General features: G+C 51.2%; 6 protein-coding genes across 7 annotated transcripts; 3 read left to right on the plus strand and 3 right to left on the minus strand.

Annotated features, from left to right (window-relative positions):
- Positions 1-1,967: 1,967 nt before the first annotated feature.
- LOC131209631 (3-ketodihydrosphingosine reductase) lies at positions 1,968-3,778 on the plus strand. The gene is made up of 2 exons (XM_058202740.1): positions 1,968-2,323; positions 2,380-3,778. The coding sequence occupies exons 1-2, from the start codon at positions 2,110-2,112 to the stop codon at positions 3,147-3,149; spliced, it is 984 nt and encodes a 327-aa protein (XP_058058723.1). The 5' UTR covers positions 1,968-2,109; the 3' UTR covers positions 3,150-3,778.
- Positions 3,779-4,081: 303 nt separating this feature from the next.
- On the minus strand, positions 4,082-8,939 carry LOC131207044 (nuclear pore complex protein DDB_G0274915). The gene is made up of 2 exons (XM_058199652.1): positions 8,593-8,939; positions 4,082-8,520 (listed from the first exon to the last, which is right to left on the minus strand). Exons 1-2 carry the CDS (start codon positions 8,937-8,939, stop codon positions 4,083-4,085), a joined length of 4,785 nt encoding a protein of 1,594 aa, XP_058055635.1. The 3' UTR covers position 4,082.
- A 661-nt stretch (positions 8,940-9,600) lies between these two features.
- Positions 9,601-11,500, minus strand: LOC131209930 (methyl-CpG-binding domain protein 3). Of its 2 annotated transcripts, XM_058203091.1 has the most exons (4): positions 11,282-11,500; positions 10,575-10,883; positions 10,153-10,330; positions 9,601-10,096 (listed from the first exon to the last, which is right to left on the minus strand). In XM_058203091.1, exons 1-4 carry the CDS (start codon positions 11,401-11,403, stop codon positions 9,785-9,787), a joined length of 921 nt encoding a protein of 306 aa, XP_058059074.1. In that variant the 5' UTR covers positions 11,404-11,500; the 3' UTR covers positions 9,601-9,784. The 2 variants fall into 2 exon arrangements, with proteins under 2 accessions (XP_058059074.1, XP_058059077.1); XM_058203094.1 differs by lacking the exon at positions 10,575-10,883.
- A 138-nt stretch (positions 11,501-11,638) lies between these two features.
- LOC131208536 (metaxin-1 homolog) lies at positions 11,639-13,208 on the plus strand. Its single transcript, XM_058201319.1, has 4 exons — positions 11,639-11,779; positions 11,863-12,300; positions 12,374-12,892; positions 12,952-13,208. The coding sequence occupies exons 1-4, from the start codon at positions 11,702-11,704 to the stop codon at positions 13,021-13,023; spliced, it is 1,107 nt and encodes a 368-aa protein (XP_058057302.1). The 5' UTR covers positions 11,639-11,701; the 3' UTR covers positions 13,024-13,208.
- Positions 13,177-15,316, minus strand: LOC131208535 (vacuolar protein sorting-associated protein 45). The gene is made up of 3 exons (XM_058201318.1): positions 15,058-15,316; positions 14,799-14,997; positions 13,177-14,737 (listed from the first exon to the last, which is right to left on the minus strand). The coding sequence occupies exons 1-3, from the start codon at positions 15,148-15,150 to the stop codon at positions 13,302-13,304; spliced, it is 1,728 nt and encodes a 575-aa protein (XP_058057301.1). The 5' UTR covers positions 15,151-15,316; the 3' UTR covers positions 13,177-13,301.
- A 789-nt stretch (positions 15,317-16,105) lies between these two features.
- On the plus strand, positions 16,106-19,929 carry LOC131209903 (elongator complex protein 1). Its single transcript, XM_058203057.1, is given in 4 exon segments — positions 16,106-17,387; positions 17,442-19,308; positions 19,383-19,801; positions 19,865-19,929. Coding segments are annotated over 4 exon segments (3,618 nt in total). The 5' UTR covers positions 16,106-16,120.
- Positions 19,930-26,655: the final 6,726 nt, after the last annotated feature.

Consider the following 26,655-nt stretch of genomic DNA (forward strand, 5'->3'; position numbering starts at 1 on the left):
GTTTGGTTCCGCTTTTACTCTTCCACCCGAAACAGTTTTAACAGGCAAAACGCCACCTTTATCATGTTTGATTATCCTTTTCACGGTTCACCGAGTCGGAAGTGGCCTGGAAGTGGGAGAAAGAAATTCCTCAGTTCCTTGGCGCGCCGTGAGAAACTAGAATCGCGTTTCTTACACTGTTCGCCCGTAAAGAAAAGAAAGAATGTGGCCGTAATTCACGAACCGTTTTTCACACCGCCGCCCCTTCTGCCGCGGAGCAAAAGAGCGAAGCATAATTTTATGCTCCCTTTTTCCCAATTGGCGGACCCTTCTTGGGTACGGCCATGACGAATGACGTTTTGTGCATTTTTATTTTTGTCTTTTCACATTCCTCCTCCGATTCTTCCTGAGCTTTGCCGTTGCACCTGTGTGCCTGTGTGTGAGGACCGTGTGTCCGTTCACCTTCTCACTTTCAGCTCCCCATACGCACACACACATCACTCGTCTCGCGATCCGATCCATCGGTGAGAGCAAAGGACAAAACGGAAGTGGCTAGGACGCGAAAGCACGGCAAGGAATCGAGATCTTTCGAAGCTGTTTCTTGCGGGATTGCTTCCCAAAGCAGGCGAACGGTGAGAGGGGAACGCAAAACGTCACCTTTTTCTCCACACACACACTCACACCGTAGGGAGCAAGCGAGCAACAAAAGGTGTGTCGCACCTTCTCACTCGCGCTCGCTTGCTCACCTGTCCACAGCCCATTCGGCGATTATTTCCACAGCCCTTTTTGAAGACTGAAGCACGCCGAAAGGTACTTTATTCACCCAAATTCTATCCGCGCACTGATTGGGGCCACTTTGCATGTCCCCGGCACACGGCTACCCACCGCCAGGCGCATGCTGCAATCATGGGGTGGCGATGCGTACAGGGCATTTTTGTCTCACCGTATGCTGCAAACAAACCGACGAGCGGAGTGGCGCCCCATCGCTCGTGGGAACCATTTTTGGGGTGGAATTCGCGAAACAACTGGACACTTGCCGTTTCCGTACCAAAGCTAAGAACGGCCAATTAGCGACCACCCACCTTTTGGATGCTTTTGCCTTCTCGGTCACTGTCTTCAACACAAATCGCGCGACTCTGCTGCTCCGTTCCGTCCGACTTCTGGCTGCGTACTACTACTACGACTACCTCGGAGCATACTCCACACGCAAACGCTCCGAGGACAGTGTTGAAGTATGCAACGATTAGCCTGCTACGACGATGACGCAGGGAAAGAAAACAGATTTTCTTCACGCTTTCGCACAGGAACCGCCGCAATCACCACTACCGCGAGAGGTAGAACACTGGGATGAATTCTTCCGTAGCGTTCGTCCTTGTGGTATCACAAGCGGTTTGGTACACCTATTTTCGTGGCAACCATTCCTTCAATGGTTTCGATTTTCCTGCTTCAAAGTTCCGCGTTTAATTGCGAATGTAAAATGAAAATGAACAGTAAAATGTAAGCAAACAAACTGTCAGTTTATTTGCCACGGGAAAATGGCGGCTTTTCGCCTTTTCGCCGTTTCGCCTTCCTGCAGATTTAATGTGACGGTTTTTTCTTATATGCTTCACAACAATTGATCGAGTGAATCCGAGTGATTCCAGCCAAATCCGTTCCTAAGGGAAAGACACAATATTTATCAAGCTGTTGATTGAAAGAGAAGTTGTTGCTAGATTGAGTTAGTTAGTAAGATTAGATAGATAGGTAGATTTGTTAGATTGGCGCTAGTTAGATTATTTGCTGGATAGAGTTAGTGAGATTAGTTAGATTAATTAGCGAGATTGAGATTTTGCCGATCGATTGATCTTGATCAAACCCAAATCAAATATAAACAGTTCTTTTTAGACCTTTAGATTTTGAATTCATACCAAAAATGACAATTTCTCGCAGTTTTGATGCTGTTCTGTTAGCTGCGTTCTTTTCGCCAGGAATGTCAAACCAATATGTACGCAGCCCCCGTGTGTCTGTTATCAGTTTTGAGTGCCGCTTTTTTCACTGGAAACACCCGAAAAAGCAGCCAGCAAATCTGCTCCTTACTGGTGCCAAATCTAGTTTCGTTGACTCATTAATCGGCCGCCACCCACCGCGCAGATGAACCATTCCACCGAAATCATCCTCACAATATCCGGCATCGTGCTGGTGCACGGTTTGATCTTCTACTTCTTTCTTAGCAAATCGCGCCTCATCAAGGGAAAACATGTCGTCGTGACCGGCGGTTCCAGTGGAATCGGATTGTGGGCGGCGGTCGAATGCGTGCGATTGGGTGCCCACGTTACCGTCGTAGCCCGCAATGTGCCACTTCTCGGTAAGAACGCGGGAGCAAAGTCCATCGTGCGTTGTATTATTATTCCTCTCTTTTAGAGAAAGCCCTGCAAGAACTGGAAAAGTGGCGGGTTCGCGACACTCAAAAACTCCACTTCCGTTCGTTGGATCTGTCGCGCGATTACGAAGCGGTCAGCAAAACGCTGGATGAATTGGAGCGTGACGTCGGCCCAATCTATATGCTGGTCAACTGTGCAGGTATGGCCATCTGTGGTACCGTTGAGGACACATCCGTCACGGACGCTCATCGACTGATGGACGTTAACTACTTCGGCACGTACTATCCGACGCGTCACGTGCTTCCAAAGATGAAGGCAGCGGGTGATGGAATCATTGTTATCACCGCTTCCCAGGCCGCCCTGATGGGTGTGTACGGGTATGGGGCATATGCGGCGTCCAAGTTTGCGCTGCGCGGACTCGCCGAAACCATCGCCATGGAAGCACGGCACCGCGGGGTTAGTGTGACACTGGCGCTTCCGGCCGATACCGATACGCCGGGCTTCGAAAACGAAAATCGCAGCAAACCGGAAGAGACGAAGATCATTTCCGGTTCGGGCGGGTTGGCGAAGCCACAGGACGTGGGCCGCAAGATTGTGCAGGATGCGCTTAAGGGGTCGTTCTTCTCGATTAGCGGTCTCGAAAGCTGGGTGCTGAGTATTCTGTGCGTTGGAATGGCACCGTGGAAGGGACCGCTGTTGTGCTTCGCACAGTGCTACCTTCTCGGGCCACTCCGGTTGCTCGGGCTGGGATTGCAATGGAACTTTCAGCGCATCATCAAGAACTGCGCCAAGCGGCGAGAGCAAGCCTAGGCCGGAGACAGCGTTGCAAAAGCACAAAACAAAACCCACGAAAACACAGTGAACGATTCCACCAATAAGTATTGTAACCTAGTGAGGAAGAAAAATACCGTATTTATGGGCAACAGCACTTGACAAATCTTCTTTTACTAGCCAAATTCCTAGAGGTTGACACGTTGATCGTGGAGGTCAAAAAATACACAAACCTGTAGCAGAAACGTGGGCGTCTTGTTTGCTCCTTTCCATATCACAAACACGCTCGGTGCAAGTAAAAGGCAAGGATTGAAGCTTTTTTATTTATTCATCAATTTGTTAACTAACTTACCACTTCTATAAGGTTCTTTATACACGTACAATATTAAACTATGCGCTTCACATCAACATTTAAATCACCTTTTCGAATCGAGCGAACCAAACAGAGCGTACACAAACGGGTTTTGAGTATAAATTCTATTTGCTTCCAGGTGAATATTTTTATTTATCCTAGTTTCGCCATTTTTACACAAATTCTTCCTCCATAACAATTTTAAGTGTTGTTTTTTGCAGTACTATGCATGCTTCATAGAAATAGATCGATTGGTGTACAAAAAGAGCAGAGGCGAGCGATAGAGAGAGAGAGAGAGAGGGGGGAAAATAGGATGTTCCGGATACTTATCTTATCGAATGGAAAACATAAAACAAATAGAAGAAGCGAAGGGAAACAGAATAAAGCAGATCAACTAATAACTCTCTTACATTGAACGTTAGAAACTTGACAAACGCAAAGAAGACCGATAGGGCATATCAAGAAACTCGCGATCGACGAGCATCGCCGAACGAAAGGTGACCCTCTAAACGTGCGATCGTAACAAGTTCCTCCTGTTTTTGAAAGGAAAAATACAATATATTTCGAAATTTTTCAATTTCGTGCTTACCGCCGTTTGCTGCGGCAACAGTTACTTATGGTCACTTGATACGGCGGGTGGCGGTTTTGATGCGCCGTTGCCCGGCCGGTGGTCCGTTCGGGGTCGAGTTGGTGCCGATGCTGAACGTTGGCATACCGGTCGGGGCACCAAAGACGGGTGCCCCACCAAACGTCGGTGCACCACCGACGGGTGCACCAGCGACCCCTCCGAATGATCCACGGCCGGCGGCATTAAACGTGAACGGTGCCGGAGCACCGTCCGCTTGCTGTCGCTGCTGAGGCTGCGGTGCTACGGTGGCCACATTGCCGGCCGAAAAGCTAAACGGTAACACCACATTTGGCGGCGGCCCTCCTGCCGGACCCGAGATTTGCGTGGAACCGAACGTAAACGGTCCACCGGACGTGTTGGCCGCTGGTTGCTGTGTGTTGTTGCTGGCACCGAACGTGAACGGAGAACCGGCCGACGGTTGCGGTTGCGGAGCACCGAACATCGGTGGATTGCTGCTAGCTACATTAGTACCACCAACAGCAGCGCCACCACCACCGAAGGCGAACGGTTTGGCCACAGGACTCGACTGCACGTTGGAACCGAGATTAAAGTTAAACCCTCCGGGTGTCGGCCCTGCTGTTTGTGCCGTGGCTACTGTGCCCGCACCGAACGTAAACGGTTTGCTCGACTGTGGCTGCTGTGGCTGCTGTGGCTGCTGGGACTGTTGTTGCTGTTGTTGTTGGCCACTGCCCAAGCCATTCGTGAGACCGAACGTGTTACCATTGCCGACGACGGGTGTTCCAAATGTGCTGCCAACCGTTGCAGATCCACCAATACCGCTGTTGGCATTGTTGGTGGCTCCGAACGTGAAAAGAGCACCACCACTGGGACCGGATGGCGCCGTGGGTCCATTCGGTGCTCCATTAACCGGCTGTGTCGATGAGCCAAAAATATTGGCCGGAGCCGTGGCTCCCGCCGAACCCGTATTGGTGGCGGCGCTTCCGAAAATTGAACCACCAGTGGAGCCGGATCCGAACGTTGGAACGGCCGATTGCGTTGCACCGAATGCTGGTGGTTGGCCGCCGAAAATGCCACTTCCAGGTGCCGACGGTTTTGCTGTTGCACCGAATGTAAAGGGTGCCTTAGTGGTCGCCGGTTGTGTTTGGTTGCTGTTTTGCAATCCCGAATTGCCCCCGAACGTTGAGCCCAGTGTAGTTGTGCCGTTGCCGACCCCTTGTGGTGCACTGTTGGTTGCCGCTACGTTCGGGTTTGGTGTGGCCGAATTGTTGGAGTTTTGCGACCCGAAAGTGAATAATGCAGCGGAAGCGGCTGTGTTAGAAGTTCCGGTCGAGGGCGAAGCGAACAGATTTTGTCCATTCGGAAGTGCCGTGGGCGCCGTGGCTGGGGTGGTGCTTTTGGCACCAAACGTGAAAGGCAACGGAGCATTGGTACCGGCCGCCGTAGGTATGCCTACTGTAGATCCACCGAAGATGGAAGTGGACGATGCGGCACTAGCTGTTGCCGATTGGGCTGTTTGGGATGCAACGGCAAAAAGATTCGCCGCCGCAGGAGCTGCTCCCTGTGCCGCTGCCGCTGCTGTTGCTTGAGGATTGTTACCGGAGGAAGCCAAGGATGCACCGAACACGTTCGGAGCGGAAGCTGCGAACAGGTTTGTTGTTTCGCTAGTTGCCGTTGCTTCTGCCGCCTTTGGTCCACCGAAAGTAAACGTAGCCGGCACACTTGTAGCTGTCTTGCTGATGGTATTACTGCTGGCCGGAAGTGATGCAGGAGTGCCTCCGAAGGAAAATGTGCTCGGCGACAACGTTGCACTGGATGGAGCAACACCCGGCGCTGTCGATTTGGCAACGGCACCGAATGTGAATGCACCGGAAGCTGCCGTTGCAGGCGTTGCAGTAGTAGTCGGAACGCTTGGTTTGACCGTACCTCCGAAGGTGAAGGTACTTCCGGTTGATGGAGCTGCCGTGGAACCAAACACCGGGGGCGCCGGGGCTGTCGAAGTACTGGAAGAGGACACCACAGCACCGAAGGAAAACGTGCTTGGGGAGGTTGTTTCCGGTGCAGCCGAAAATGTTCCACTTCCGACAACATTCGTCGTCGTCGTCGTCGGTACGGTCGTTGAAGGGGAAGCACTGGAAGTGGCCAATGGGGATTTGAACGCACTAAAAGTGCTTTTACCAAAGGTTGGAGTCGTGGCCGAGGTCGCTAAGGTGGTACTGGTGGTTGCAGCAGCACTGCCAGTAGCAGAAGCTCCAAATGTAAACAAGGATGCAGCAGCGGGAGTTTGCGATGGAGCTGCCGTTGTCGTTGTGGTGGCATTTCCCGCACCAAACTGCACCACCGGTGAAGTAGGTTTTGCACCAAACATGGGCGTGGTGTTCGAGGTCGCACCGAATCCTCCTGGAGCGGGAGAGAAGGAAATCAGATTGCCCGGGGTTGGTGCTGCTCCGCTGGGCATCGAGGTCTTTGCAGTTGGCGTTCCGAAACTAAAGGTCGCTGCTGGGGCTGGTGTCGATGATGCTGCGGATGTTGTTGTCGGGTTGACCGGTGAATTGACGGGTGCAGCCGATGAGGTCAGTGTGTTTGTTCCCTGCGCGTCGGTCGCTGCTGTTGTTGCTGTTACCGTTGCCGATGCCGTGGAGAGTGGCGTTGGGCCGAATGTAAAGGCAACTTGTTTCTGGCCAACCTCTGCTGGTTTCGCAGTCGATGTTTTCGTGCCGAGCGTGGCCTCCTTTTGTGGAGTTGACAAAACCGCGCTCTTTTCCGGCTGCTGTGTCACGGTCTTTCCTAGACCGGCGTCTTTAATCGGATTATTCAGTAGTGCCGATATTCCGTCGCCGGGCGATGTTGCCGTTGGCGTCGACTGGTTCACTGTAGGTGCTTTAGAAGTTTCTGATTTTCCTGCTTTGTTTAACTTGGGTGCGTCTACTGTGTCCTTCGGGGTTGTGAAAGCGAAAGCAGACTTGATTCCTGACACTGTTCCGCTACCAGACACCGCCGTTGCTTGCGGTGTTTTCGGCGTCATTGTTGCCACTTCTTGCACGACTTCCTCTTCTTCTTCTTCGTCGTCCTCTCCCAAGTCACCGCTCAAACACTTCAGCATAACGGACAGCTTCGAGGGCGGCGGTTTCTTGAGCGGATCACTACTGGCCGTTCCACCGGACCCGGATATTCCTGATGCAGATTTTTCCTTCGGCTTCACAAAGTGCACCCGGCCACCGCCTTCAGCACCTTCGTCCTCTTCACCATCACTGGTCACTGTCACTCGTGGCGCCGTCTTCGGCGACGCCTTTGCATCGTACGGCCGATTGAACAGCGTTATCTTTGGTGGTACCCGGTGATCTGGCTGAGGACTGTCCGTCGATGCCGATGGTCCCGTTCGGTGAGGCCATGGTGGCACGGATAGGGGTGTTGATTTTGCGTTTTGCAACGCACCGCTGCCACTATCACTGCCGCCGCCAGCATCCGCCAGCTCCCGGTCAACTCGAAGGGAACCACTACTGCCAGGAAGTCCGGTTGCCTCTGAAAGAGGTGTCGAGGAGGACGTCGGCATCGAACTGAGCAACGATGCGGATAACGACGGTGACCCAACGGTTAATTGCAGGCGTCGTTCGGCACGCGGCGCTATGACGCGCTGTTTTGGCGTGTGGACTGCTACGAGGCTCGAACTGAGCGAACTGAGAATGTCATTGTTTTTGCTGCAGAACCGCTTCTTTAGCGATTGCTGTTCACCGGCCGCGATAGTGCCACCGGAACCGTCTGAAGGAGACGAGGGACTGCCACAGCCCGTGGACGACGCTTGCTCTCGGCTACGCTTGGCCGCAAGTCCCAAAGTGCCCGTAGCAACAGCAGCGGTCGCCGATGGTGGGCCACTGCCTGCCGCATCCAACTCCGACAGTTCCTTGCACTGTTTCTTAATCCGGTCCGCGTCTAGCTCCTCGCTGTTGATGCGCTTACGAGAGATTTCCTTCAGCGCATCGAGCACACTCCTCGTCGGGGTCGCTTCCGGTTCGGCGCACGGTGTTATGACCCGGTTTTCGACATCCGACTCATCGCATCCGGGGCCAGCTGTGGCCGGTAGCGGCGGCGGCTTCGCAGTAGTACTCCTCTGCAGAACGCCACCCACAGTTGCCGTTCCTCGGACACCGAACGGAGAAGAACCGTAGCTTTGTGTTTCACTGCCACCGGGCATAAGGAGCGAACCGGTGCGCAAAATGCTGCTGCGTTTGGTAACCTGAAACACGGACTGCTCCGGTGGCGGGATACGGAACGTGCTCAGGTTACCCTTCCGCCTACCACCCAGCCCGTAGCGGAGTTCCTGTTTGCGCAGATGCACCACCGGGAACTGGCCGGGTTTGTTGTACACGCTCGACAGCGAGTGCGAACGGTTCATCGCACCGTTGGATTGCTCACGGTCGTAGTAACGCACCAATCGGTTCACCAGTCCCGGGCTCTGGGCGTCGGTGTAAACCCTGTGAAGGCGAATGATAAGAAGACAGGCGATAAGGGACGGCCGAGGACCGAAACACCAGCGCAATACTCACTGCGAATTTGTACGTCCAAAGATCGAGAGATTGCTGCTGCTTTTGAACAGAGTCCTGCTGTTCGACAGGGGCGAGGTGGGTTTGCGCTTGAACTGCCCTGTGCTGGTGCTGGCGCTGGCGCCGGCGCTACCGTTCCACACTCCTTCCCCGCGCGAGGCTCCGATGCTAGGGCCCGGGCTCCCGAACAGCCCGATGTGCGTCGATTCCGCGATCGGCGTTGTGTGAAGGGAGGAACGGCTCAGACTTGCCGTGCGCGTCAACGAGGACAACTGCTTTGGTTTGTTCACGTTCCGGGTGTCACCCGCGACCGGGGTCGCCGGGGCGCCTTTCGTGTCGCGCGTGAACATTGCTACCGAGGACTCCTTTTCAGACTCCCGCTGCCTTCAACACCTATCCCGAGAAAGGAAACGGCACCGGAAAAAGCACAAAACCACCGCCGATATGCCGATATGTCAAGCCGTGTTTGCTATGATCAAATTCCACCACCGAGTCAACCACCTTGTTAGACTTGTGCCTGCTGCTGTGTGCCGTGCGTGTTCACTCGTGTCGCGGCAACATAGTGTGCGGCGCGAAAGATGACACTCACGCAAGGCCCGGACGATGATCACGACGATTCGCGGGAGGTCAACGAGAACGCGCACTTCACGCCTATGCGCTCACCGTTCGCGGGTTTCTCCACTGCCAAAGTAAACTTCCTTGTCCTATCCGTCTCCGTGAATAACCTTGTGAACGCGCCGCTGATGGAGACAAAAAGAAACGAAGGAAAACGCGTGCCGTACGATCACGGCGCAACCAGACGCTTCCGCGATGATTCGTTTGACAGGCTCTTGTGCGCGCTTGACGGCCACCTGGTCCGGGCGCCCTGCGGGAACGTTCACGAGCGCAGGCATCTTGCATTTCGAGGCGTTACTGAAGGACGTTCCCTACTGCGGCGGTTCCAACGAAACACTCGCGAAGAAAGTTGAAGCAGATCCGAGTGAGAAATATATGAAGATGCTTTTTCCGTGTATTTTCCGGTTTGTCGTACCACTTATACGAAAATGTAAAAAAGTAAGAATCACGTCTAGTTTAGGATAAAACGGTGTGTTTGTGTGTCTGTGTCGTTTGCTTATAGTTAAAAGTTGCTGCTCCGATACGGATGAAATAACGCCACGTTGCTCGCCGTTTCGCGAGTCTGGCCGGCGCTGTCGATTTAGGCCCGCAAAGCTTCTTGCAACCTCAGTCGGGCGTACTGAACCCGTTCCTCCTGTCGCTTGATGTCGTCCTCACCGATACTCGCGTTCGACATCAGCGGTTGGTCGGGATTGACGAACACTCCGGCGTTCGTGTTGAGCGACGTTTTCGATGCCGTTTGCCCAGTCACCGGGTGAGTATTGTGGTGGAGTGCGGTGGCCAACGACTGGAGGACGGTCGTTTCATGAATTCCAGGCCCAATTGCACGAAGACGCTTCGGTAACTCGATCGCTCCAATCTCTTCGTTGTGCGTGTTGCTTGCTCCCAGGTGCTGTGGGTACAAGAAGTGAGATAACCGATCGCACAAAGTGGCCACAGAGTCCTTACCTCGAGTCGCTTCTCCCAAAACAGTTGTTTCGGTTTGATCTGGCTACCGTGCTGCAGCTCGCGCTTCACTCTGCTGCTGTCGGTTTCCTGCGACCGGACGACCGTGACCGGTTGCTTGAAGATCGACGCCGTCTGTCGTATCGGTGGGATGAGCGAGGTATCTGCACGCATTCCGCGGCTAGTAGTAGGCAAAAGAATCGCATCACAACGACAATGAACTTTATTCGCTTCACTCTTTCGTCAAGCATGCCAATGGAGTACCACTACGCTTAAAGAACAGAAAATACTTCAAAGCGATATGAAAGCAAATCAAAGCAATCGAAGGAGGCGAAGCAACACGACAGTTACTAAGAAGTATTGAAGAGGGCGCTGGGCCAAAACCATAGTGTCTAAGAACCAGGTGTATCTCTTGTGGCCACTACCTGTAGTCGTACTGATGCGCCGGAGGCTTTAGACTGGCTCCCGAGCTGATCGGAGTGGCAGTGACTGAGTTCGTCCCTCCGGACAGCATACTTCCGGCGAACATTGCCGGAAGCTTCCGGCGGAGGTTGGAACTGTGAGGGTGGTGGTGTTGATAGCTCTGTCCGTGATGGCCATGTAAGAGCTGAGCAGCGGCTACCGACGGTGGCGCAATGATGCGTCCCGCGGGATAGTCGAACGTCGACAGATCGATTGTGTCGCCGAGGGCACGGGCAAGTTGCGGTTTGCTTTCGATTTTCTTCCCGGCCGGACTTTTCCAGCGTGTGGGCGGTGGTGGCGGTGGCGCAGAATGGGTGCAACAAATTGTTATGGCTTTGCGGTCACAGGCGAAGAGGCAGGCAGTTTTGTGCGGTGTAATGTTGCCAGTCGAATTTAAGAGACCCAATTTGGGAGGGCGAATTTCGTATAGCGGTCCGTAGACGAATGAAATTAGAGCGGAGCAACGTTCTTCCGGATTAACAATGGCCGTGCTACCGATGGATCTTTTTGGGTCAAACATCAACGCTCCAATATCACCCCTCGTACGATCGGGAAGCCAATCATGCTAACAAATTTTGATTACTACTGATAACAAAATTCACACACGCAAAAGCTTGCAGCAGAACGGTTCCGGAGGACACCCCTCACAACGCGATTGCGGTTTGCTCACCTGTAGTAGTACACATCGACTTTTCCGGCCGACAGACCCGTCTTGCGGAGGACCTCCTCTCGCTGCCAGCCCTTCGGCAAAGCGGCACAATCCGTTCGCTTTCGTTCGATCGAAACATTCATGGTGTCGCTGCACTGAACTGCTAAGGTGTGGGCTCCAAACGACGCCTTTCTCCGTTACATTGATAAGAAACCAGTCGCGGGCGCACGAAAGCGTTGTTGTTTGTTTGATGCTTGGTGGCTTTTTCCTCAATCGCGTTTGACAGCTTGTCTCCGAAGCCCTTCGGAAACAGTCGCTTCTGCCGGCTGTCAGGCACCAATTTTTATGTTGCACAACGCGTAAACAATCCCGAGTAACACATGGAATCGATTAAGTGAAGCTGCTGGCCGCCAAAGGGAGAAAAACGCCCAATCATTCGGGATGGATGCACCGGAAGTGTTCGTTTACCGGGGTGAATGGGGACTGCCCTCGATTGACTACGAATGCAGCCGGTTACTGGTGCGTATCGGGTTGTTGCTCCTAGCTAACCGTTGGTCTTACGAAATATGACCGGCACATTGCATGATCTCTCTCCACGACAGGCGTACCTGAAATTTACCAGCGCAAAAGTAACCGTCCACTACAACGGAAATCCCTTCAGTTCTCCCAACGGGGTGCTGCCGTACCTCATGGCCGATGGGACGAAGATCGCCGGCTACGGGCCCATCGTGGAGTTCCTCACCAAGCGGGAAGTCACTTCGCGGGTCAATGGGGAGCTAGGTAGTGATCACAACTCTCATTCCACTCTCATCGCTGGCCACATGCAGTATGTGGTGGAGAATTTGCACCCCTACTTCATGTACATGCTGTGGGGTGACCCCAAAAATGTCGACATCACGCGAACACTGTACGCGAAACGCATTCCCATTCCGTTCAATTTCTACTGCCCCCGGAAGTACGTGTTGCGGACAAATGATCTGACGCAATCGTTGGCCGGCTTTTCTCTCGAAGATTCGATCGAATTTCACGATGTCTCTGAGGTATGTTTCGGTCTCTTCGCAACTCCGGTCGCGTCATTTCTGATCGTTTTCGCTTTGCTTTTGTTTTCCGCAGTTTGCGGACAATGCCAAACGCTGCCTCAACTGGATCTCGACGAAGCTGGAGGATAATCGTTGGTTTCTGGGTGGTTCACATCCATCGGAAGTCGATGCCCTGCTGTACGGTTATTTGTCCGTGTTGGCCAAGCTAACGCTTCCCAACAACGTGCTCCAGAGCCACATTCGTCAGTGCCCGAAATTGCTACAATACGTTGATCGTACGACAGCGACATACTTTGCGAAGGAAGGCTTCAACAGCTACACCGCCACCACCGGCCAACAGCAGGGTCAACAGCACAATAACAATTCTGCGCCCAAAAGTCCTCCTAACGATTCTTCGTCCTCGTCTTCCTCGTCGAAGGCCGGTGAAGAACGATCGGAGAAGCGTAACGCTGGGGAAGAACAGAAGTTCCACACCGGCCAGCAGCAGGATCCAGATGATGGGCCGAAGGAACGACGAAAGCGTTACATTCTGTCCGGCTTGGTGGCAACCGTTGCGATGATTGGATTCGCGTTGCTCAACGGTATCGTAACGGTAAGTGGTCAAAATTTTATATACTTCCATTCATTTAGCAGTTGGTTCTTGGTTTTCAGCTTCCCAATGAAGGAAATCACGGGAACTTTATACGTTACGATGACTCGGGAGACTACGAAGAGGACAATTGAAACCGGGCTATTCATTGTGATCCCTACTTCTCGGAAACAACGTGAAGACTAATAGGAACAGGAACCCCTTCGAACTGATCGTTTCAATTAGTCTTTTGCTTCACGGTCGTTCAACATAAAAACCAAATCATCGTTACGTTTGAGAAAGGACTGTTTTATTGGGGAATTAATTAAATATTAATATTTTAGCAACATTATAGTACGGTCGTTGCGTAGTCTGTTCAATGTTTCCTCTATCCGAATAAATACCTTGCACTAATACTATGTGCAGTATGTCCCTAAGCCGTGCCGGCGACTGGTTGATGGAATTGCTGCAGCGATCGCGAATGCTTGAACGGTACGCCAGTGGTGGCCGCCAGTACCTCCTCGATGAACGACTCCGAATTGTGGATGGTCGTTCCCCCAAGCACGATCCGATGGCCCTCCTGGTTGTACCGGTGAACCGCAAGCGATTCCTCGTACGTGGTACCTCCGATCATGAAAACGATCACTTCTGCCGGTGGTCGCCGGAAGGGTAGCTCGTTGCCCATGATCGGATACTGTGCATCGAGTGGCCGACCCTTGATCACCTCTTCGAGTGTTCCCTTCAGAACGCACTCGTGTTGCGCGTAAACGTTCTCGACGCCTTTCAGTTCCTTTATAAGGTTGCGCGTCAGTTTCACCGCATCGGTAATCTTTACCGTGTTGAACAGTTCCTGTCGCGCCACCGGGCTTATGTATTCGAGCATCCTCGGTACAATGTGAGCCTTGCCTCCACGATCTTGTAGCAGCTTCAGCAACCCGGACGTGTCGCAGTTTGCGTGCCGTTCGTAACGCATCGCGTACAGCAACACAAGCCTAAGCGCATTCCACGCGGTGGTCGTCTTTCCATCTGCCACGAGCCGCTTCACGCGCTGCAACTGCGTCGAATGATCGGCCCGGCAGGCAATCTCTTGCTCCAGTTCGGACACCTCGAATAGCTGCTGGCGTCCAACCTGCACCGACAGCTCGCTTATCAGCACGAGATGCTTCGTAACCGTGCCGGACATCTTGCGGAACTGTGGGTACGTTTCGACAAAGTTCTTCATATCGGCAATGCTTTCGATCTTACGCTGATCGTTCGCCTTCCGCTGAAACTCGTCCATCAGCACCTTGATCGTGGTGGCGATCTCGCCAAAGTTTGCGTACAGATTTTTGGCATAAAACTCGTCCTGCTCGGTGGATAGTACCACCTCCTTAAGGTCTTTCGGAACACCCGAAACACCGGACAGATCGACACGCTGCTTGGTGATCGTAAGCAGTTCGTGCACCATCGCCTGATAGGTCCACTGGTTTAGCAGCGGTGTGATTGGATCGTCGCGCCGATCAAGGATGAGCAATAGCGGAGGGGCAGCTCCATCCTCCGGTGGCCGGAAGCTAAACAGGGCCGTCTCTTTGTTGATCGTTTCGTGTACCTTTTTCGCAAGCGTTTGGGCGGCCGTCGATCCTGCCCGAAAGCGTATGGCAGGCCGGAACTTGAACGATAGCAGCACACTGACCAGACCCTGTGTGGCCCGGTCGAGCGCATCCGGATTCCAGTTGAGCGCATGGAGACAGCTGGGAATGTGCAGCGAGAAGAGGTTCGGATTGACGGGCAGATAGTCGGCGTAGATTTCCTTCACCTCGCGCACCGACTCACTTTCGTCGCTTTCGGCCAGCGATTTAATGTCCGTGCGGGGAATAATGTTACTGAAATCTGGATAACGCAAGGATATTGAAAACTGCTCCGAAAATGATGCTTGCCAACCCGAACTTACTGATGAAATAGGAGCCAAATTTCGGGCTGCGAAGTTCTCGCTGGAGTCGGAGCACGTTATCGCGCGTCGGGCGTATGAAAACGATGCACTTCAGATACTTGAGCCGTTCGTTCGAGCGGGTTGTATCGATGCGTTCGAAAAGAAATACCTCCTTCTGCAGCATCTCCGACTGGGCGAAAGCCATCGAAACGACGCTGATCTGAAAGTGCCCGTGGTATTAGTTTCGGAGCGCTCGCTGGATCGTATCGCTTTTATTTACCGTTTCCCGGTCCATCATGAGCATCTTCATTCCCGGTCCCGCATCGGTAATCATCTTTTCGATGTACAACTGTATCGCACGGATTACATTCATGTTGCCCCTGTTTAGCGAATGGTACCCTTCGAAGCAAAGTGGTTCTTCCTCGTATGCTGTGGTAACGAATTGTATCGCGCCGTCTTCGACGTTGTCACTGTTTAAAACACTTCCAGCTGTTGGTTTCTCAGTGCAGTCCAATTATTGACTTTTTCCATCCATATCGGTGTTTCTGTTGGACCTTTTATCAGTAAAACTTCTCCGAGACGTTTTGCGACGACGATGACGGCCTGGAAATGGTGATTAGTTTACGTACAATTCCAAAGGGCACAGCTTTGCTAATAATTAATGGTCCAGCAGGGCATATTTTATTAATGGTCTACCGATGTGAAAAGTTGCCTGTTTATTGCGAATTATGAAACAAAAAACCATGATTTTGTATTAAGAAATGCATCTTCTTTCCGGCGTCATACAAACATGCCAATCAGTGTAGTTTGCTTTGTTTACAATCTGTTACAGCCCGTTTCTGAAGGCATCTAGCTCCGAACGATGACAGAAATGTACCAAGTTACCGCCACAAATAAACAATCTAAAACGTGTTTCACGAATCCCTATTTTCAATTTGGTTCTTTATTCCTAAGGCTGGTGTAAAACTCAACGCAAAATGAGGAATCTGTACCGTGTGGCTCAGTCTAAAGCGCATATCATGTGCGACTCGAGCAATCGCGTCGTCTGTAGCACCGTCGATCAAACGACTAGTAGCCGGTTGTATTTCTGTACCGACGATGGTGTGTTCAGCACGTGCATCGCAAAGGAAGTGGAACCGCAGAAAGGCGACTACGTCGTACCGATCGGAAACTGTGAACAGTTGCTTCCGGCCGAAGCCGGCTTCGTAAACATTATAGCCATCGAGCATCTGGTGCTGAATAACGAGCTGGTCGTTGCATCGTCCAATGGCACGGTGTGGAGCTATCAGCTTGCGACCGGTGTCTCGGAAGAGGTAACACACTGCCAGAATGGCATTCGGGCAATGGGCTGGAGCCCTGACCAGGAGCTGGTGGTGTTTGTCGATGGTTCCTTGAACGTGGTCACCATGATCGGCAGTGCGTATGAAGCGATCGAAGAGATTCAGCTGACGGAGGACACGTTCGGCGATCGACAGTTCATGAGCGTCGGCTGGGGCAAGAAGGAAACCCAGTTTCATGGTTCGGAGGGTAAGGCGGCTGCCAAAAAGCCGCGCCACGAAGACGACGATTACGGAACACCGGGCGATGGTGGCGGCGGGAGTAACGATACGCCCGGTAGGGTCGCGATAAGCTGGCGGGCCGATGGTGAACTGTTTGCCGTGAGTTTTACCGCTCCTTTCGGTCAGCAGGCGTTCAAGGTGTTCAACAAAGAGGGTGCCCTCCAGTTCACCTCAGAACGGTGCAGTGGCCTGCAGAGTCTTATCGCTTGGCGTCCGTCCGGTAACTGGATTGCCATACCGCAGGTGCAGCAGCGAGGGGAACGTTACTCGATCGCGTTGTTCGAAAAAAATGGTCTGCGGCATCGGGAAATTCCCCTCTCAATCAATGCCCTTGAAGGAGAGGGTATGGCCTGGCTGGACTGGAGCCCCGATTCGGACGTGCTGGCGGTGCAGTGGGCTGGTGAGGCCGGTACTTTCATCGACCTATACGTGATGGGCAATTACCACTGGTACCTGAAGCAATCGTTGGCGTACGAGGAGACGGAAATTTGTTCCGTACAGTGGGATCAGAGGTTTGCCGCTGGCAAAACTTTGCACATTGTAACCAACAAGGATGGAATACTCGAGTACGAACGGGTGCGGTTCGATTTTCGCATTGATCGTTCGGCAGGCAACGACGGAGCGATGGTTGCTGTGATCGACGGAAAGCGGCTGCTGTTGACTAACTTTGCGCACGCCGTCATTCCACCGCCTATGTGCGCTTACACCGTGGAACAGGAGCATCCGATCAATGCGGTCGGATACATTCGCAGCCCGGGTCGGTGGATCGTCAATCAGACAGACATTAGCTGCAATGCGTTCTTCACTGTCGATTCACGCAACGTGATCAGCTTTTATGATGTCGATTTCGGTGACCCACAAAGTATTGGCCTTTCGAATGGCATGACCCCCTTAAAGGGCGCTAAGCTGCTAATGAAGAAGGATATTTGCGAAAGGCTTCTTGAACGGGACGATTGTACGCAGCTCCACTGGTTGTGGCTGAATCCGGATCATATGCTTTTGGCCGACGGGTCCGTGTGCTGCGTGTTACGCATCGTTCCTGGAGAAAAGTGTCATTTTTCAGCGTTTGATTCTTGCGTCTGTTTCAAGGAGGCCACGTTCGCAGGATGGAATTCAACCGAATCGTTGCATGACATTGTGTGCATTGAAGCATTCTCTCCACACGTGGCACTGGTGGAGTACGCTTCGGGTCATGTGGGGGAAATCGCTGAACTTGGGGCCGAGCAACCCACGATACGCCCTCATAGCATTCTTCCCGAACCGTGCCAACAGTTGTTAGTTGCGCGAGAAAGCGCAGGACGAGCGGAGCTTTTTGCGTTTTCACCCAATCGACGCACCCTTTATCGGAACGGGAAACTGCTGGCGAATGAGGTGACTTCAGCTTTGCTGACCACGTCGTACCTTCTATTTACTAACATCTCGGAACTCAAGTTTGTGCCGCTGGCCTTAGACACGATAGTCGGAGAAAGACGCATCGAACGTGGCTCAAAGCTTGTTACCGTTGTGCCGGGATCTTCACGCACCGTGTTCCAGCTGCCCCGGGGAAACCTGGAAGCCATCAACCCGCGTGTCCTGTCGCTTTACCTAATCGCTCAGAATTTGGAGGTGAGCGAGTATTGTAAAGCGTTTGACATTATGCGCAAGGAACGCATCAACCTGAATCTGTTGGTTGATCATGATGCCGGACAGTTTGTGCAGCTTTTGCGAACCCACTTCCTGCCACAGATCACCAACGTTAACTGGTTGAACCTGTTCATCACCGATCTGGCACCGCAGGACGTTTGCCGCACGATGTACGAGAGTAATTATCCTAACCGCAAGGAAGGCGCGCTGATGCTTCCGGATGGGTACTCCGTCGAAGGGAAGGTTTCGTTTATCTGCGCTCGTTTGCTGGAGGCAATGGATCCGGCTCCAACAGTTCTAACACTACCGAAGATTACTTGCTACGTGAAGCAAGGCCAGCTGGAGCAAGCCCTAGTCCTCATTTGGACTCTTAAACACGAGCAAGGGCTGGATGAAGCGGCCGACGAAGCACTTCGCTATCTACTGTATCTAGTGGAGGTGAACACCCTGTACGATGTGGCCCTCGGAATGTACGACTTTGGGCTAGTCCTGTTTGTGGCCACCAAGTCGCAGAAGGATCCGAAAGAGTATCTTCCCTTTCTGAACGAGCTGAAGCGCATGGAGGAAGACTATCGCAAGTATCGCATCGATTGTCATCTGAAGCGGTACGACCGGGCGCTGGGACACATCGCACGTTACGAAGCCGATGACGAGCGGTTTAAAGAAGCGCTTGATCTTACCATTAGCCACGAGCTGTATCCGACCGCCGTCGATTGCTACCGTAACCGTAATGAAGGGTATTATCGGACGGTTTGCGAGCGTTATGGTGATCACCTGCGCAAGGGGGGAAAGCAAGCGGAAGCGAGCCTGATGTACGAACGGGCACACAATTTCCAACAAGCGATCGCCTCGGCCCGTCACGCTCTCGATTGGCGTAGGTGCGCGCGTCTGACCGCACGCCACACACCCGACGATGCCGCGCGGGTACTGCGAGCCCTCGTCCCGGCACTCGTAGAGGCAGGAGATCACGAGGCAGCGGCCACTATTGCCGCCGATCACCTGCGAGACTATCGGCTGGCGGTGGACTGTCTGCTGAAGGATCATCGTTACGAACGTGCCATGCAGGTGGTCAGTGGATCTGATGATGTGTCGCTACAGGACCTTGTACGGAGCGCACTGCATGTGTATCTGGCGACGTTCGCGTTGTCGATCGTCACGGAGAGAGAACAATTTTTGCATTACAAAAGTCGTCTTTTGGTGGTGCGGGAGGAGCGATCGAAAGCCTCCCAAAGGCAGGCGAACGGGCAGGATGATGGTGATGTGGAAATGGACTGCGGTGATTGTGATCTGTTTTCGGATAGCTCCACCATTGCCTCATCGCGTCATACCAGCAGCTCTGGACGGTCGGGGTAAGCTGGGGAAAGTGATCGTTGCATACAGATTATATTAGTTTAACTAACGATTGCTACCGTTTCGATTACAGCAAATCTCATCGATCGAGCAAAAATCGCCGCAAACATGAGCGTAAGTTGCAAAACCTGAAAGAGGGCAACCCGTTCGAGGACATTGCGCTTGTTGATGCACTGCACACGCTTGTTCAGCGTGTCTGCAGCGTTGATCGCCAGCGACACATAAGAAGCACCTGTCAGGTGGCCGTGGAATTGTCCTACGACGAGGAGGCACGAATCTTGCAGCGGGAATATGGTGCCCTGTTTCAGCTGGTGCGCTACTCGCTCGATGCCATCTGGATACCGGAGATGATTGTGCCAGGATTGCCCCCCAGTACCAGCGGTGGTCAGCAGGATGAGCAAAACGGCTCGGAGACTAAGGCCACCCTCAGAACGGCCCTTTCTCCGGCAGATTTGGTGCAAGCACAAAACGCCCAGCGATACGCTCTAATCAGTAAGTGGCAGAATGTGCGGATTTGTTCGAAATGGTGACGAAATTTGTTTTGCTTTTCTACAGAACCTCATCAACGCTACAAGCCGGACATTCAGACGATTCCGTGGCAGTGGGACATTCTGAAGTAAACCAAGTGACATAGATGATCATTTGAGAAGTTTCATTGTTGAATTGAATACTTATGTTGAACTTTGTTATATTTGCCAGAAATGAGAGAAATAAACTGTGTGGATTCTCACGATTAAGGTTTCCATTGAAATTACAAATCCTTCAAACAGATTAGAAATATGAGATCGCTGTGCAAATAATTTTTAATTAGAACCCCGTCCTTCGCAGCCACCTAAAACGGAGAAAACCACGCTGGTCAATATTGCACCCATCGATCGCGTGGCGGAAACTGCTGAGGGCGTTCGTGGAAAATCGATTACCTACGCCGTTCATTCATTAGCAGCTCGCCAGCGGTAAATCGCGAATCGGCCACCGTTTGGTGAGCTTGAAAAAATTATCATCAAATTTTCGATTACATCACCGCGGCGTAATTAGAACAAAATGTCTGCGCCCCAATGCGCCATCGCTCGGAATGCGGATACCGTCGGTTTGGTGCACGATCAGATTGGTGCGTGTTCGTTCTTCGTGCACCCATTCAGGCTTATATCACGTCGCGCACTGTTCCGTGTGTGCCGGCGTGGTTTTGGTGGATTTTTATTGCTTCTTCATGCTGTTCCGTGTACATTGGAAAGTAGATCACCGCAAGCGGCCGAAAACACACGTACGGTCTCTCTGGCGCACAAACTTCATAATCATCGCCGAGCAGCGGCTGGGAAAATTCCCTTCGCTACCGCACCACGCCACTCCGTGCAACGAGGCCTCTTCTACCGCCAGCCACCCTCTAGACTAATGAGAACAAAATGAGGTGATCCATCGCCGATCGATAGAAAGTGTTTCAGCTGTTTCTAATTATTGGTTCAATCGAAATTAAGTAACATTTCGCAACACAATGCGTGCGCGTTGGTGTGAGGGGTTTTCTGTTTATTTAGCACAATTTTGTGTGTGGTAATTATGGGATCATTGAATAGGCCTGAGAAGGACAACGCTGTAATTGGTCAAATCATGGCGGCCAGCTTGCGTTGAGAACCATCAGCACAGTTTGTGGTTCACTGTTGCTGGAATGTTATGTGCTCCAAAATAACTACAGGCTTGGGGTTGATGGCGCAATCAGCGTTGAATGAATCGTAGCTTATCGAAAAAGGGGTGGATTTAAAATGGCACTAGAGTCAGGGCGTCCAGCAATTCCGGCTTCAGCCTCAACTTGCTTGATAGTAACAGAACTGGCGCTGATTACGGCATAATTTACGTGCTTTGTTCCAGCGACAGTTCAGGCAGTTTAACTGGGGCCACAATGGAGGTCCATCTTTTTCGCGGCCCATCGCAAGGGTCGGCAACAATTTTACAAATGTTTGCCTACGTTAGTATGCCATTGTTTCTGTTGCCGGCGGCACAATTTGCCACGTCACGGCACAAGCGCACCTAATCGGATTGGAAATCATCGTGTTCAGCTGATCGTTTCGAATCTTCAGCATAAATTATTCTCCACGGATTCTCCCAGGGCGGTGGGCTCGGTCGGTGGGCCATCATTTCCGCCATTTTCATAGCCCGCCAATCGTCGATTTGACATTGAATTGTCTCAGACCCGTTGATTGGTCGCTTCCTTTCCAGTGACTGCACGTGTTGGGTTGTTTCTGTGCAGACTGAAATGAACGTAAGTTTTTTGAGTTTGCTGCGTAGATCGGCCACAACACCTCATTAGACGAATGGTAGTAATTAGCCGTTGATTTACTTGAGATAGCCTTCGGTTGCTATCTTGCGTCTAGTGAATAAATTGACAAGGAAATAAAATATCTGATCCACTTGGATGACAACGAATACTGAAACCGTGATCATTTAACAACACTCCAGTTAGATCGTAAAGGTAGGTTGGTAGGTGTGTAGCACTTACAAAGCTCTTGTAGCAAAACATATTTGCAAGCAAAAAAAGTAAAAAAAAACATTTCCCATACCGGGAATCCAATCCGAGCCTTCCGGATGAGAGTCGGATATCCTAACCACTAGACACAGCGTTTAAGCGTTCGCAGTCAACGCAGCTGGCCTGGGTTCGAACCCCGGGACCGGTTGTCACTCAACCTGGCATGGTTTCGATTCCCGATACCGGATCAACAATTGGTTTCCCGAGATATTGACAAATGCCTCTGGTGCAGGCCAAGATCGCACAGCGGTTGTAGTGCCAAAAAAGGAAGGAAGACACAGCGTTTGCACAGCGTTTGTTGGCGTCCCGGTGTACTATAGAATTTCCCAAAATAAGTGTCTATATTTTTCAATTTCGCCAACCCCCACGAAAGTGGCGGGCGAAAGCGAGCGATAGAAATTCGTGTGCATTCGTGTGCATCCGCGATCAGCATACGTGCGGAGCATGCGCAGCAAACAACGCGATCGTTACGCGATCGCCTCGCAGGCTCCGCACCGCAGTGGAAGTGAAACAAACATGTGTCTTGGTGGAACATGGGCAGAAAGAAGATCTTTCCAGTTGTGCATCAATCTTAAGCATCACTGCAGCGCGCTCCATCTGCTTCGGAATCTGATTTTTTTCGCCAATCGCCCATCCGCGCGAGCTATGCTCATTTGGCAGGCTTTCATCTAATGCTTCGCGGAGCGTTAAGCAAGAAAAAATGAAACGAAATTGTACAAAAAGTGGGTGAAAATTACGTGGCTGGATTGGTGGGTGGGCTGCATTAGGTGCTCGTTGCATAGGCGCATTAATTATTGGCAATGGATGTTTGCGTACGGATGCTTTCGCACTGGCACATACTTTTCTTATCTGTGTGTTTCGTGTATTGTGGATTTTTCTTGCCGCTTTCTTGTTCAACAACTCTCCCCTGGTTCGCCTCCTCTCGGCAAACTTATCAGCGCTTTTGTTACGATAATCGTCATATCGATGATTGAGCCGAGAGTGTGCGAAGACGTCCAAACACAGCTGGCTGACCACCTGTGCAAATATACAAAGGAATTCACCAAACCGATGCTGTGTTATATAAAATTAGCGGCAGGGCTCTTAAGATCTCTATTGTAATAATCGAATTTCGTGAGAAGGTTTGTACCCCGTTCTGGGGCCTTTAACACCTTTAGCAGCAATTTCCAAAATTTGTACCGTTTAATGTACTTAACTCGCTGCTAAAATATGCCGATAGGTTTTTTGTTGAGGAAACATAAAATAAAATGAACCAATGAATTAAAGTAATGCCCCTGGTGTGGGTTAACGGTAGCCCTGCCCTGTTTGCTTCCCAGCGCGCACCATCAGCTCCCTTTGGGCGGATGGGTGCGAACTGAAAATTTGGCAACATTTTTGGCAATTTTCCACTGCTTCGTAACACGATTCGCCCGTTGGCGGAATGGACTGTTAATTGAACCCAGAAAGCCAACCATTAGCTTCGTTTAACTGGAGTGCCGCCGACCCGTTGTTTTGCAGCCAGGTGGAAAGGCATTTGCTAAGACGCGAGTTTTTCGTTACTTTATTCGGAACAAGGAACTGAAAGCTCAAGCAAAGCTGTCCAAGCGGCTCCCTTGTGATTTCGTTATTATACGAAAAAGAACGTATAAAGTTTACACTCGTTGTGACCTCCTTATCGCCGTCTATCCGGTCGTCGCCGTTTGTAACCAATTTTGTAACACTTTCACCCCGCTTTGGCTGTACTACTGTTTCTCTCAACATCCGCTGGACGATGGCGATCTACTATTGATTCGCGATCGATTGAATTCGTATGTTTTTGCATGGCTTTATAGCTAGTGCATCCTGCACTAGAAAGTGCGAAAGCGATTGAGATGTTTTGTCCGCTTTGCAGCATTGTACTTTGGTTCGGCATGTGCAAAAGAGCAAATGCTAACAGAAACGCCATGTCCAGGGAAGCACGCCTCTTGCGCGGGGCGATTCGCAGCTTAACATTTGCAACACTTCCGCCGATTGATTTTGATTTCAATCGCTTTTTCACAACTATGCGAGATCTAACGGCACCTAACACTGCGCCATCCGGTGCTGAATTTGTTTCTTCAATGGCCGTAGAATGTGGCAGTATTTTTTAATGCGCTTTGCTAAATCGTGAAGAGAGGGGCATTTCTAAAAGAGAGCATATTTTTAACATACGCCTAAAAGTTCTTTAATATGCAAAAAATAAAAAAAGACAAAACAATGTAACAAAATGTGGCGAAATGCTAAACAATAATTCTACAGCTTGATGTCTATCTTTAGGCTGAAGGTTAAAAATTATTAAAAACTAGAAACTATTGGATTCTTCAACTAAACTCTATTTTGAATTAAATTGTAACTAAACCATTGGTATATCATTGTATGTGGATTCTTGTAACTGTCCCTTTGGATGTATGGACTTGAAGTTTCGTTATTCTAAAGAATCACACTACAACGAAGCATACGATAGGTAATAATGATAGTAGGTAATGTTCCGAAAAAAAAAAATCAATTTTTTTTCCCATCGCGCAACCATATGGGGGTCTTTTCAGCAAGCCTTCGAATTCCTCGAGCCACGAATAGCAGCAGCAATATGCATCAACATCATTCATCTTCTCGTTTTATAAACAAGCCAAGTGTTGGTGTTTTCTTATGGTCAAGCATTAGAATGTGTGTTTCTTTCTCTCCACTTACGCGTTATCACGCTATAATGCTATCCAGCGCACTCACTCGCTCCTTATGTGGGGATGCGTCGTGTTTTTTTTACTACCGTACCCAAAAATTGTTGTTTGGCGTTGTACAGTTATAATTGCTGTTGGTGCTCGTGGCCGCGTTATTAGCCGGTGGTTTTGGTGGCTGGTATTTAGGTGAACAATCGTTAGTCTATCGTGGCCAACAAAATCCGCACAAAATCTCTCCGGCCCTCCCGACAACGACGATGGCCGTGCCGTACCGGGTGCAAGTGAGAAAGCAGGTGTGTGGAACGAGGGAGAGCATTCACCGATATCTCCGAACCCGGTTTCCCGGGTGGACCGTCCGGGATATCCCGCACCGCACGCAAGCTCTAGTAAAAAAGTGTGGCTCAGGCCGCTTCGGAAAAAAGTGGAAGCCAAAACGGCCACATAGGAAAACTCGGCCCCAGCTCAACAACAAAACGCCAAATCAACCTTTTCCCGCCCGTAACCCAATTCCGGGCGCGGCCGCGAGGTGCGAGTGATGCGCACATTGTGTGCGGCGTGTGCGTGCCGCGCGAAAACCGCCGAGCAGCAACAACAGCACCGAGAGTAACAAAACATAAAACATTAGCAGGTGCCCTGGTCCCCCCCGCCCCTGCTTAAAGCCGATCCCGCTGGCCCATATTTTCCCATGGCCTCGATCGGGCACTCTATAGGTTTTCGATTCGGTTTCATCGCAGATCGGCAGCCGGCGAACCGATCGATCGATCGGGCGGCGCGAAGTGCGAAGTTCAAGCGCCATGTTTGGATGCTGCTCTTTTGGGCAGACCACAACCCCCGGGCAACCTTTCGCGCTGGTGGCCGAACCCGAAAACTTTCCCCACACCGGGATGCCCCACGGGTGCTTGAAGTGGAAATCAAATTAACGCCAAACCGACAAAGGGAAACGGAACCTAGCGGAGGGCCCTTCAACGGTGCACGACGTGGGTCAAGGTGGAAAGGTTCAATTGCGTGTAACGAAGCCTGTGAACCAGATTGTTTATTTTTTGGGACCTTTATTGGGCCTATTGACGTATGTTTACGGCTTTATCAGCCGCATCGGTGTTGGTTTTTCCGTTCTGCATAGGCCTTTTATTTAGGGTAGGAAAAAAGTTAACCTCTGCTCAACATTTCTTTAGTGTTGACCAGAAGATAGACCACGAGACCCATTAACGTTCCTTAGGTTTCTTTCACTTTGCTCCACTTCTGTCGATCGCCAGAGGTTTCCATTTGCAGCTTTGTGGATCAGTTTGTTTTATCCACGTTAGTAGGTGCCTCCGTTCCTCAGAATCGGTGGACCGTACGGTGGGATTTAATTATTGATTGACGTTCAATTGAAGTGAAGATACGGTGCGCGGTGAAACGATCACGCAAACATTGAATGCTTCAAATGATGCCAAAGTAGTCGAAAGTTGTACTCTGATTGCTGCCCTCTCAATCAAGCGCCGGATTAATTAATTGCAGCTCCACTCACACGATATGCTTCACATTCTACGAGATCGAGTGATATTTGTTTGCTCGGAGCAAGAGTTGAACAAGGACCTCAAATCGGGCTGTAGATCCAGTTCGAGCGTAGAACGTCATCCAAGGGTTTAGCATTCCCTTAGAAAAGTGAAACAATCACTGCAAATACGGAATGTAATTTGTACAAATCCGCTTGTTTTCCTTCACTCTGAAGGAGCAAGCCCACACGGCGTAGAATGCAACGGCAAATCGGTGAACGATCGACACGAATTTCCCGACCCACATTTGATAAGATGAGCTGCTCGCCGGAAGCCAAACCACCGCTGCTTGTTCAATTTATTATTTTTGCCTAGTATTTTTTTATGCTTTCGCACACCAGCGGCCGCGGCTAAATTAAATAAAACATTGCAGCCATCAGGGGCAGAGGTAACATGCAAAGTACCCTCGGCTACGCCACGGCCTCCGCTGGGAGCCATATTAATCATAATAACGGTCCTCGACTTGTCTTCGTTTCGAGGCTTCGTTTTCGGTAAACAAATTGGCAAACCATCGGCATCGGCACGCCAAAGAATTGAGGTCTTTCTCCACAGCATCCCAGAGAGAGAGAGAAAGAGAGAGAGAGAAAGAGAGAGAGAGAGAGAGAGAGAGAGAGAGAGAGAGAG

This window comes from Anopheles bellator, chromosome 2 (genome assembly GCF_943735745.2).
Source record: "Anopheles bellator chromosome 2, idAnoBellAS_SP24_06.2, whole genome shotgun sequence".
NCBI classification, from domain to species: Eukaryota; Metazoa; Arthropoda; class Insecta; order Diptera; family Culicidae; genus Anopheles; species Anopheles bellator.

Bases quoted from the DNA above. Each gene is read 5' to 3' on its own strand.
- LOC131208536 (XM_058201319.1), top strand. From the start codon at position 11,702: ATGGATGCACCGGAAGTGTTCGTTTACCGGGGTGAATGGGGACTGCCC. The intron at 11,780-11,862 runs GTGCGTATCGGG...TCTCCACGACAG, and splicing joins ACGAATGCAGCCGGTTACTG to GCGTACCTGAAATTTACCAG. The intron at 12,893-12,951 runs GTAAGTGGTCAA...CTTGGTTTTCAG, and splicing joins TGCTCAACGGTATCGTAACG to CTTCCCAATGAAGGAAATCA.
- LOC131209930 (XM_058203091.1), bottom strand. From the start codon at position 11,403: ATGAATGTTTCGATCGAACGAAAGCGAACGGATTGTGCCGCTTTGCCG. The intron at 10,884-11,281 runs GTGAGCAAACCG...ACGCTGGAAAAG, and splicing joins GTCGATGTGTACTACTACAG to TCCGGCCGGGAAGAAAATCG. The intron at 10,097-10,152 runs GTAAGGACTCTG...TTGTACCCACAG, and splicing joins TTTGGGAGAAGCGACTCGAG to CACCTGGGAGCAAGCAACAC.
- LOC131207044 (XM_058199652.1), bottom strand. From the start codon at position 8,939: ATGTTCACGCGCGACACGAAAGGCGCCCCGGCGACCCCGGTCGCGGGT. The intron at 8,521-8,592 runs GTGAGTATTGCG...TCGCCTTCACAG, and splicing joins TTTGGACGTACAAATTCGCA to GGTTTACACCGACGCCCAGA.
- LOC131208535 (XM_058201318.1), bottom strand. From the start codon at position 15,150: ATGAATGTAATCCGTGCGATACAGTTGTACATCGAAAAGATGATTACC. The intron at 14,998-15,057 runs GTAAATAAAAGC...GGGCACTTTCAG, and splicing joins TCATGATGGACCGGGAAACG to ATCAGCGTCGTTTCGATGGC. The intron at 14,738-14,798 runs GTAAGTTCGGGT...TGCGTTATCCAG, and splicing joins ATTTGGCTCCTATTTCATCA to ATTTCAGTAACATTATTCCC.
- LOC131209631 (XM_058202740.1), top strand. From the start codon at position 2,110: ATGAACCATTCCACCGAAATCATCCTCACAATATCCGGCATCGTGCTG. The intron at 2,324-2,379 runs GTAAGAACGCGG...CCTCTCTTTTAG, and splicing joins CCGCAATGTGCCACTTCTCG to AGAAAGCCCTGCAAGAACTG.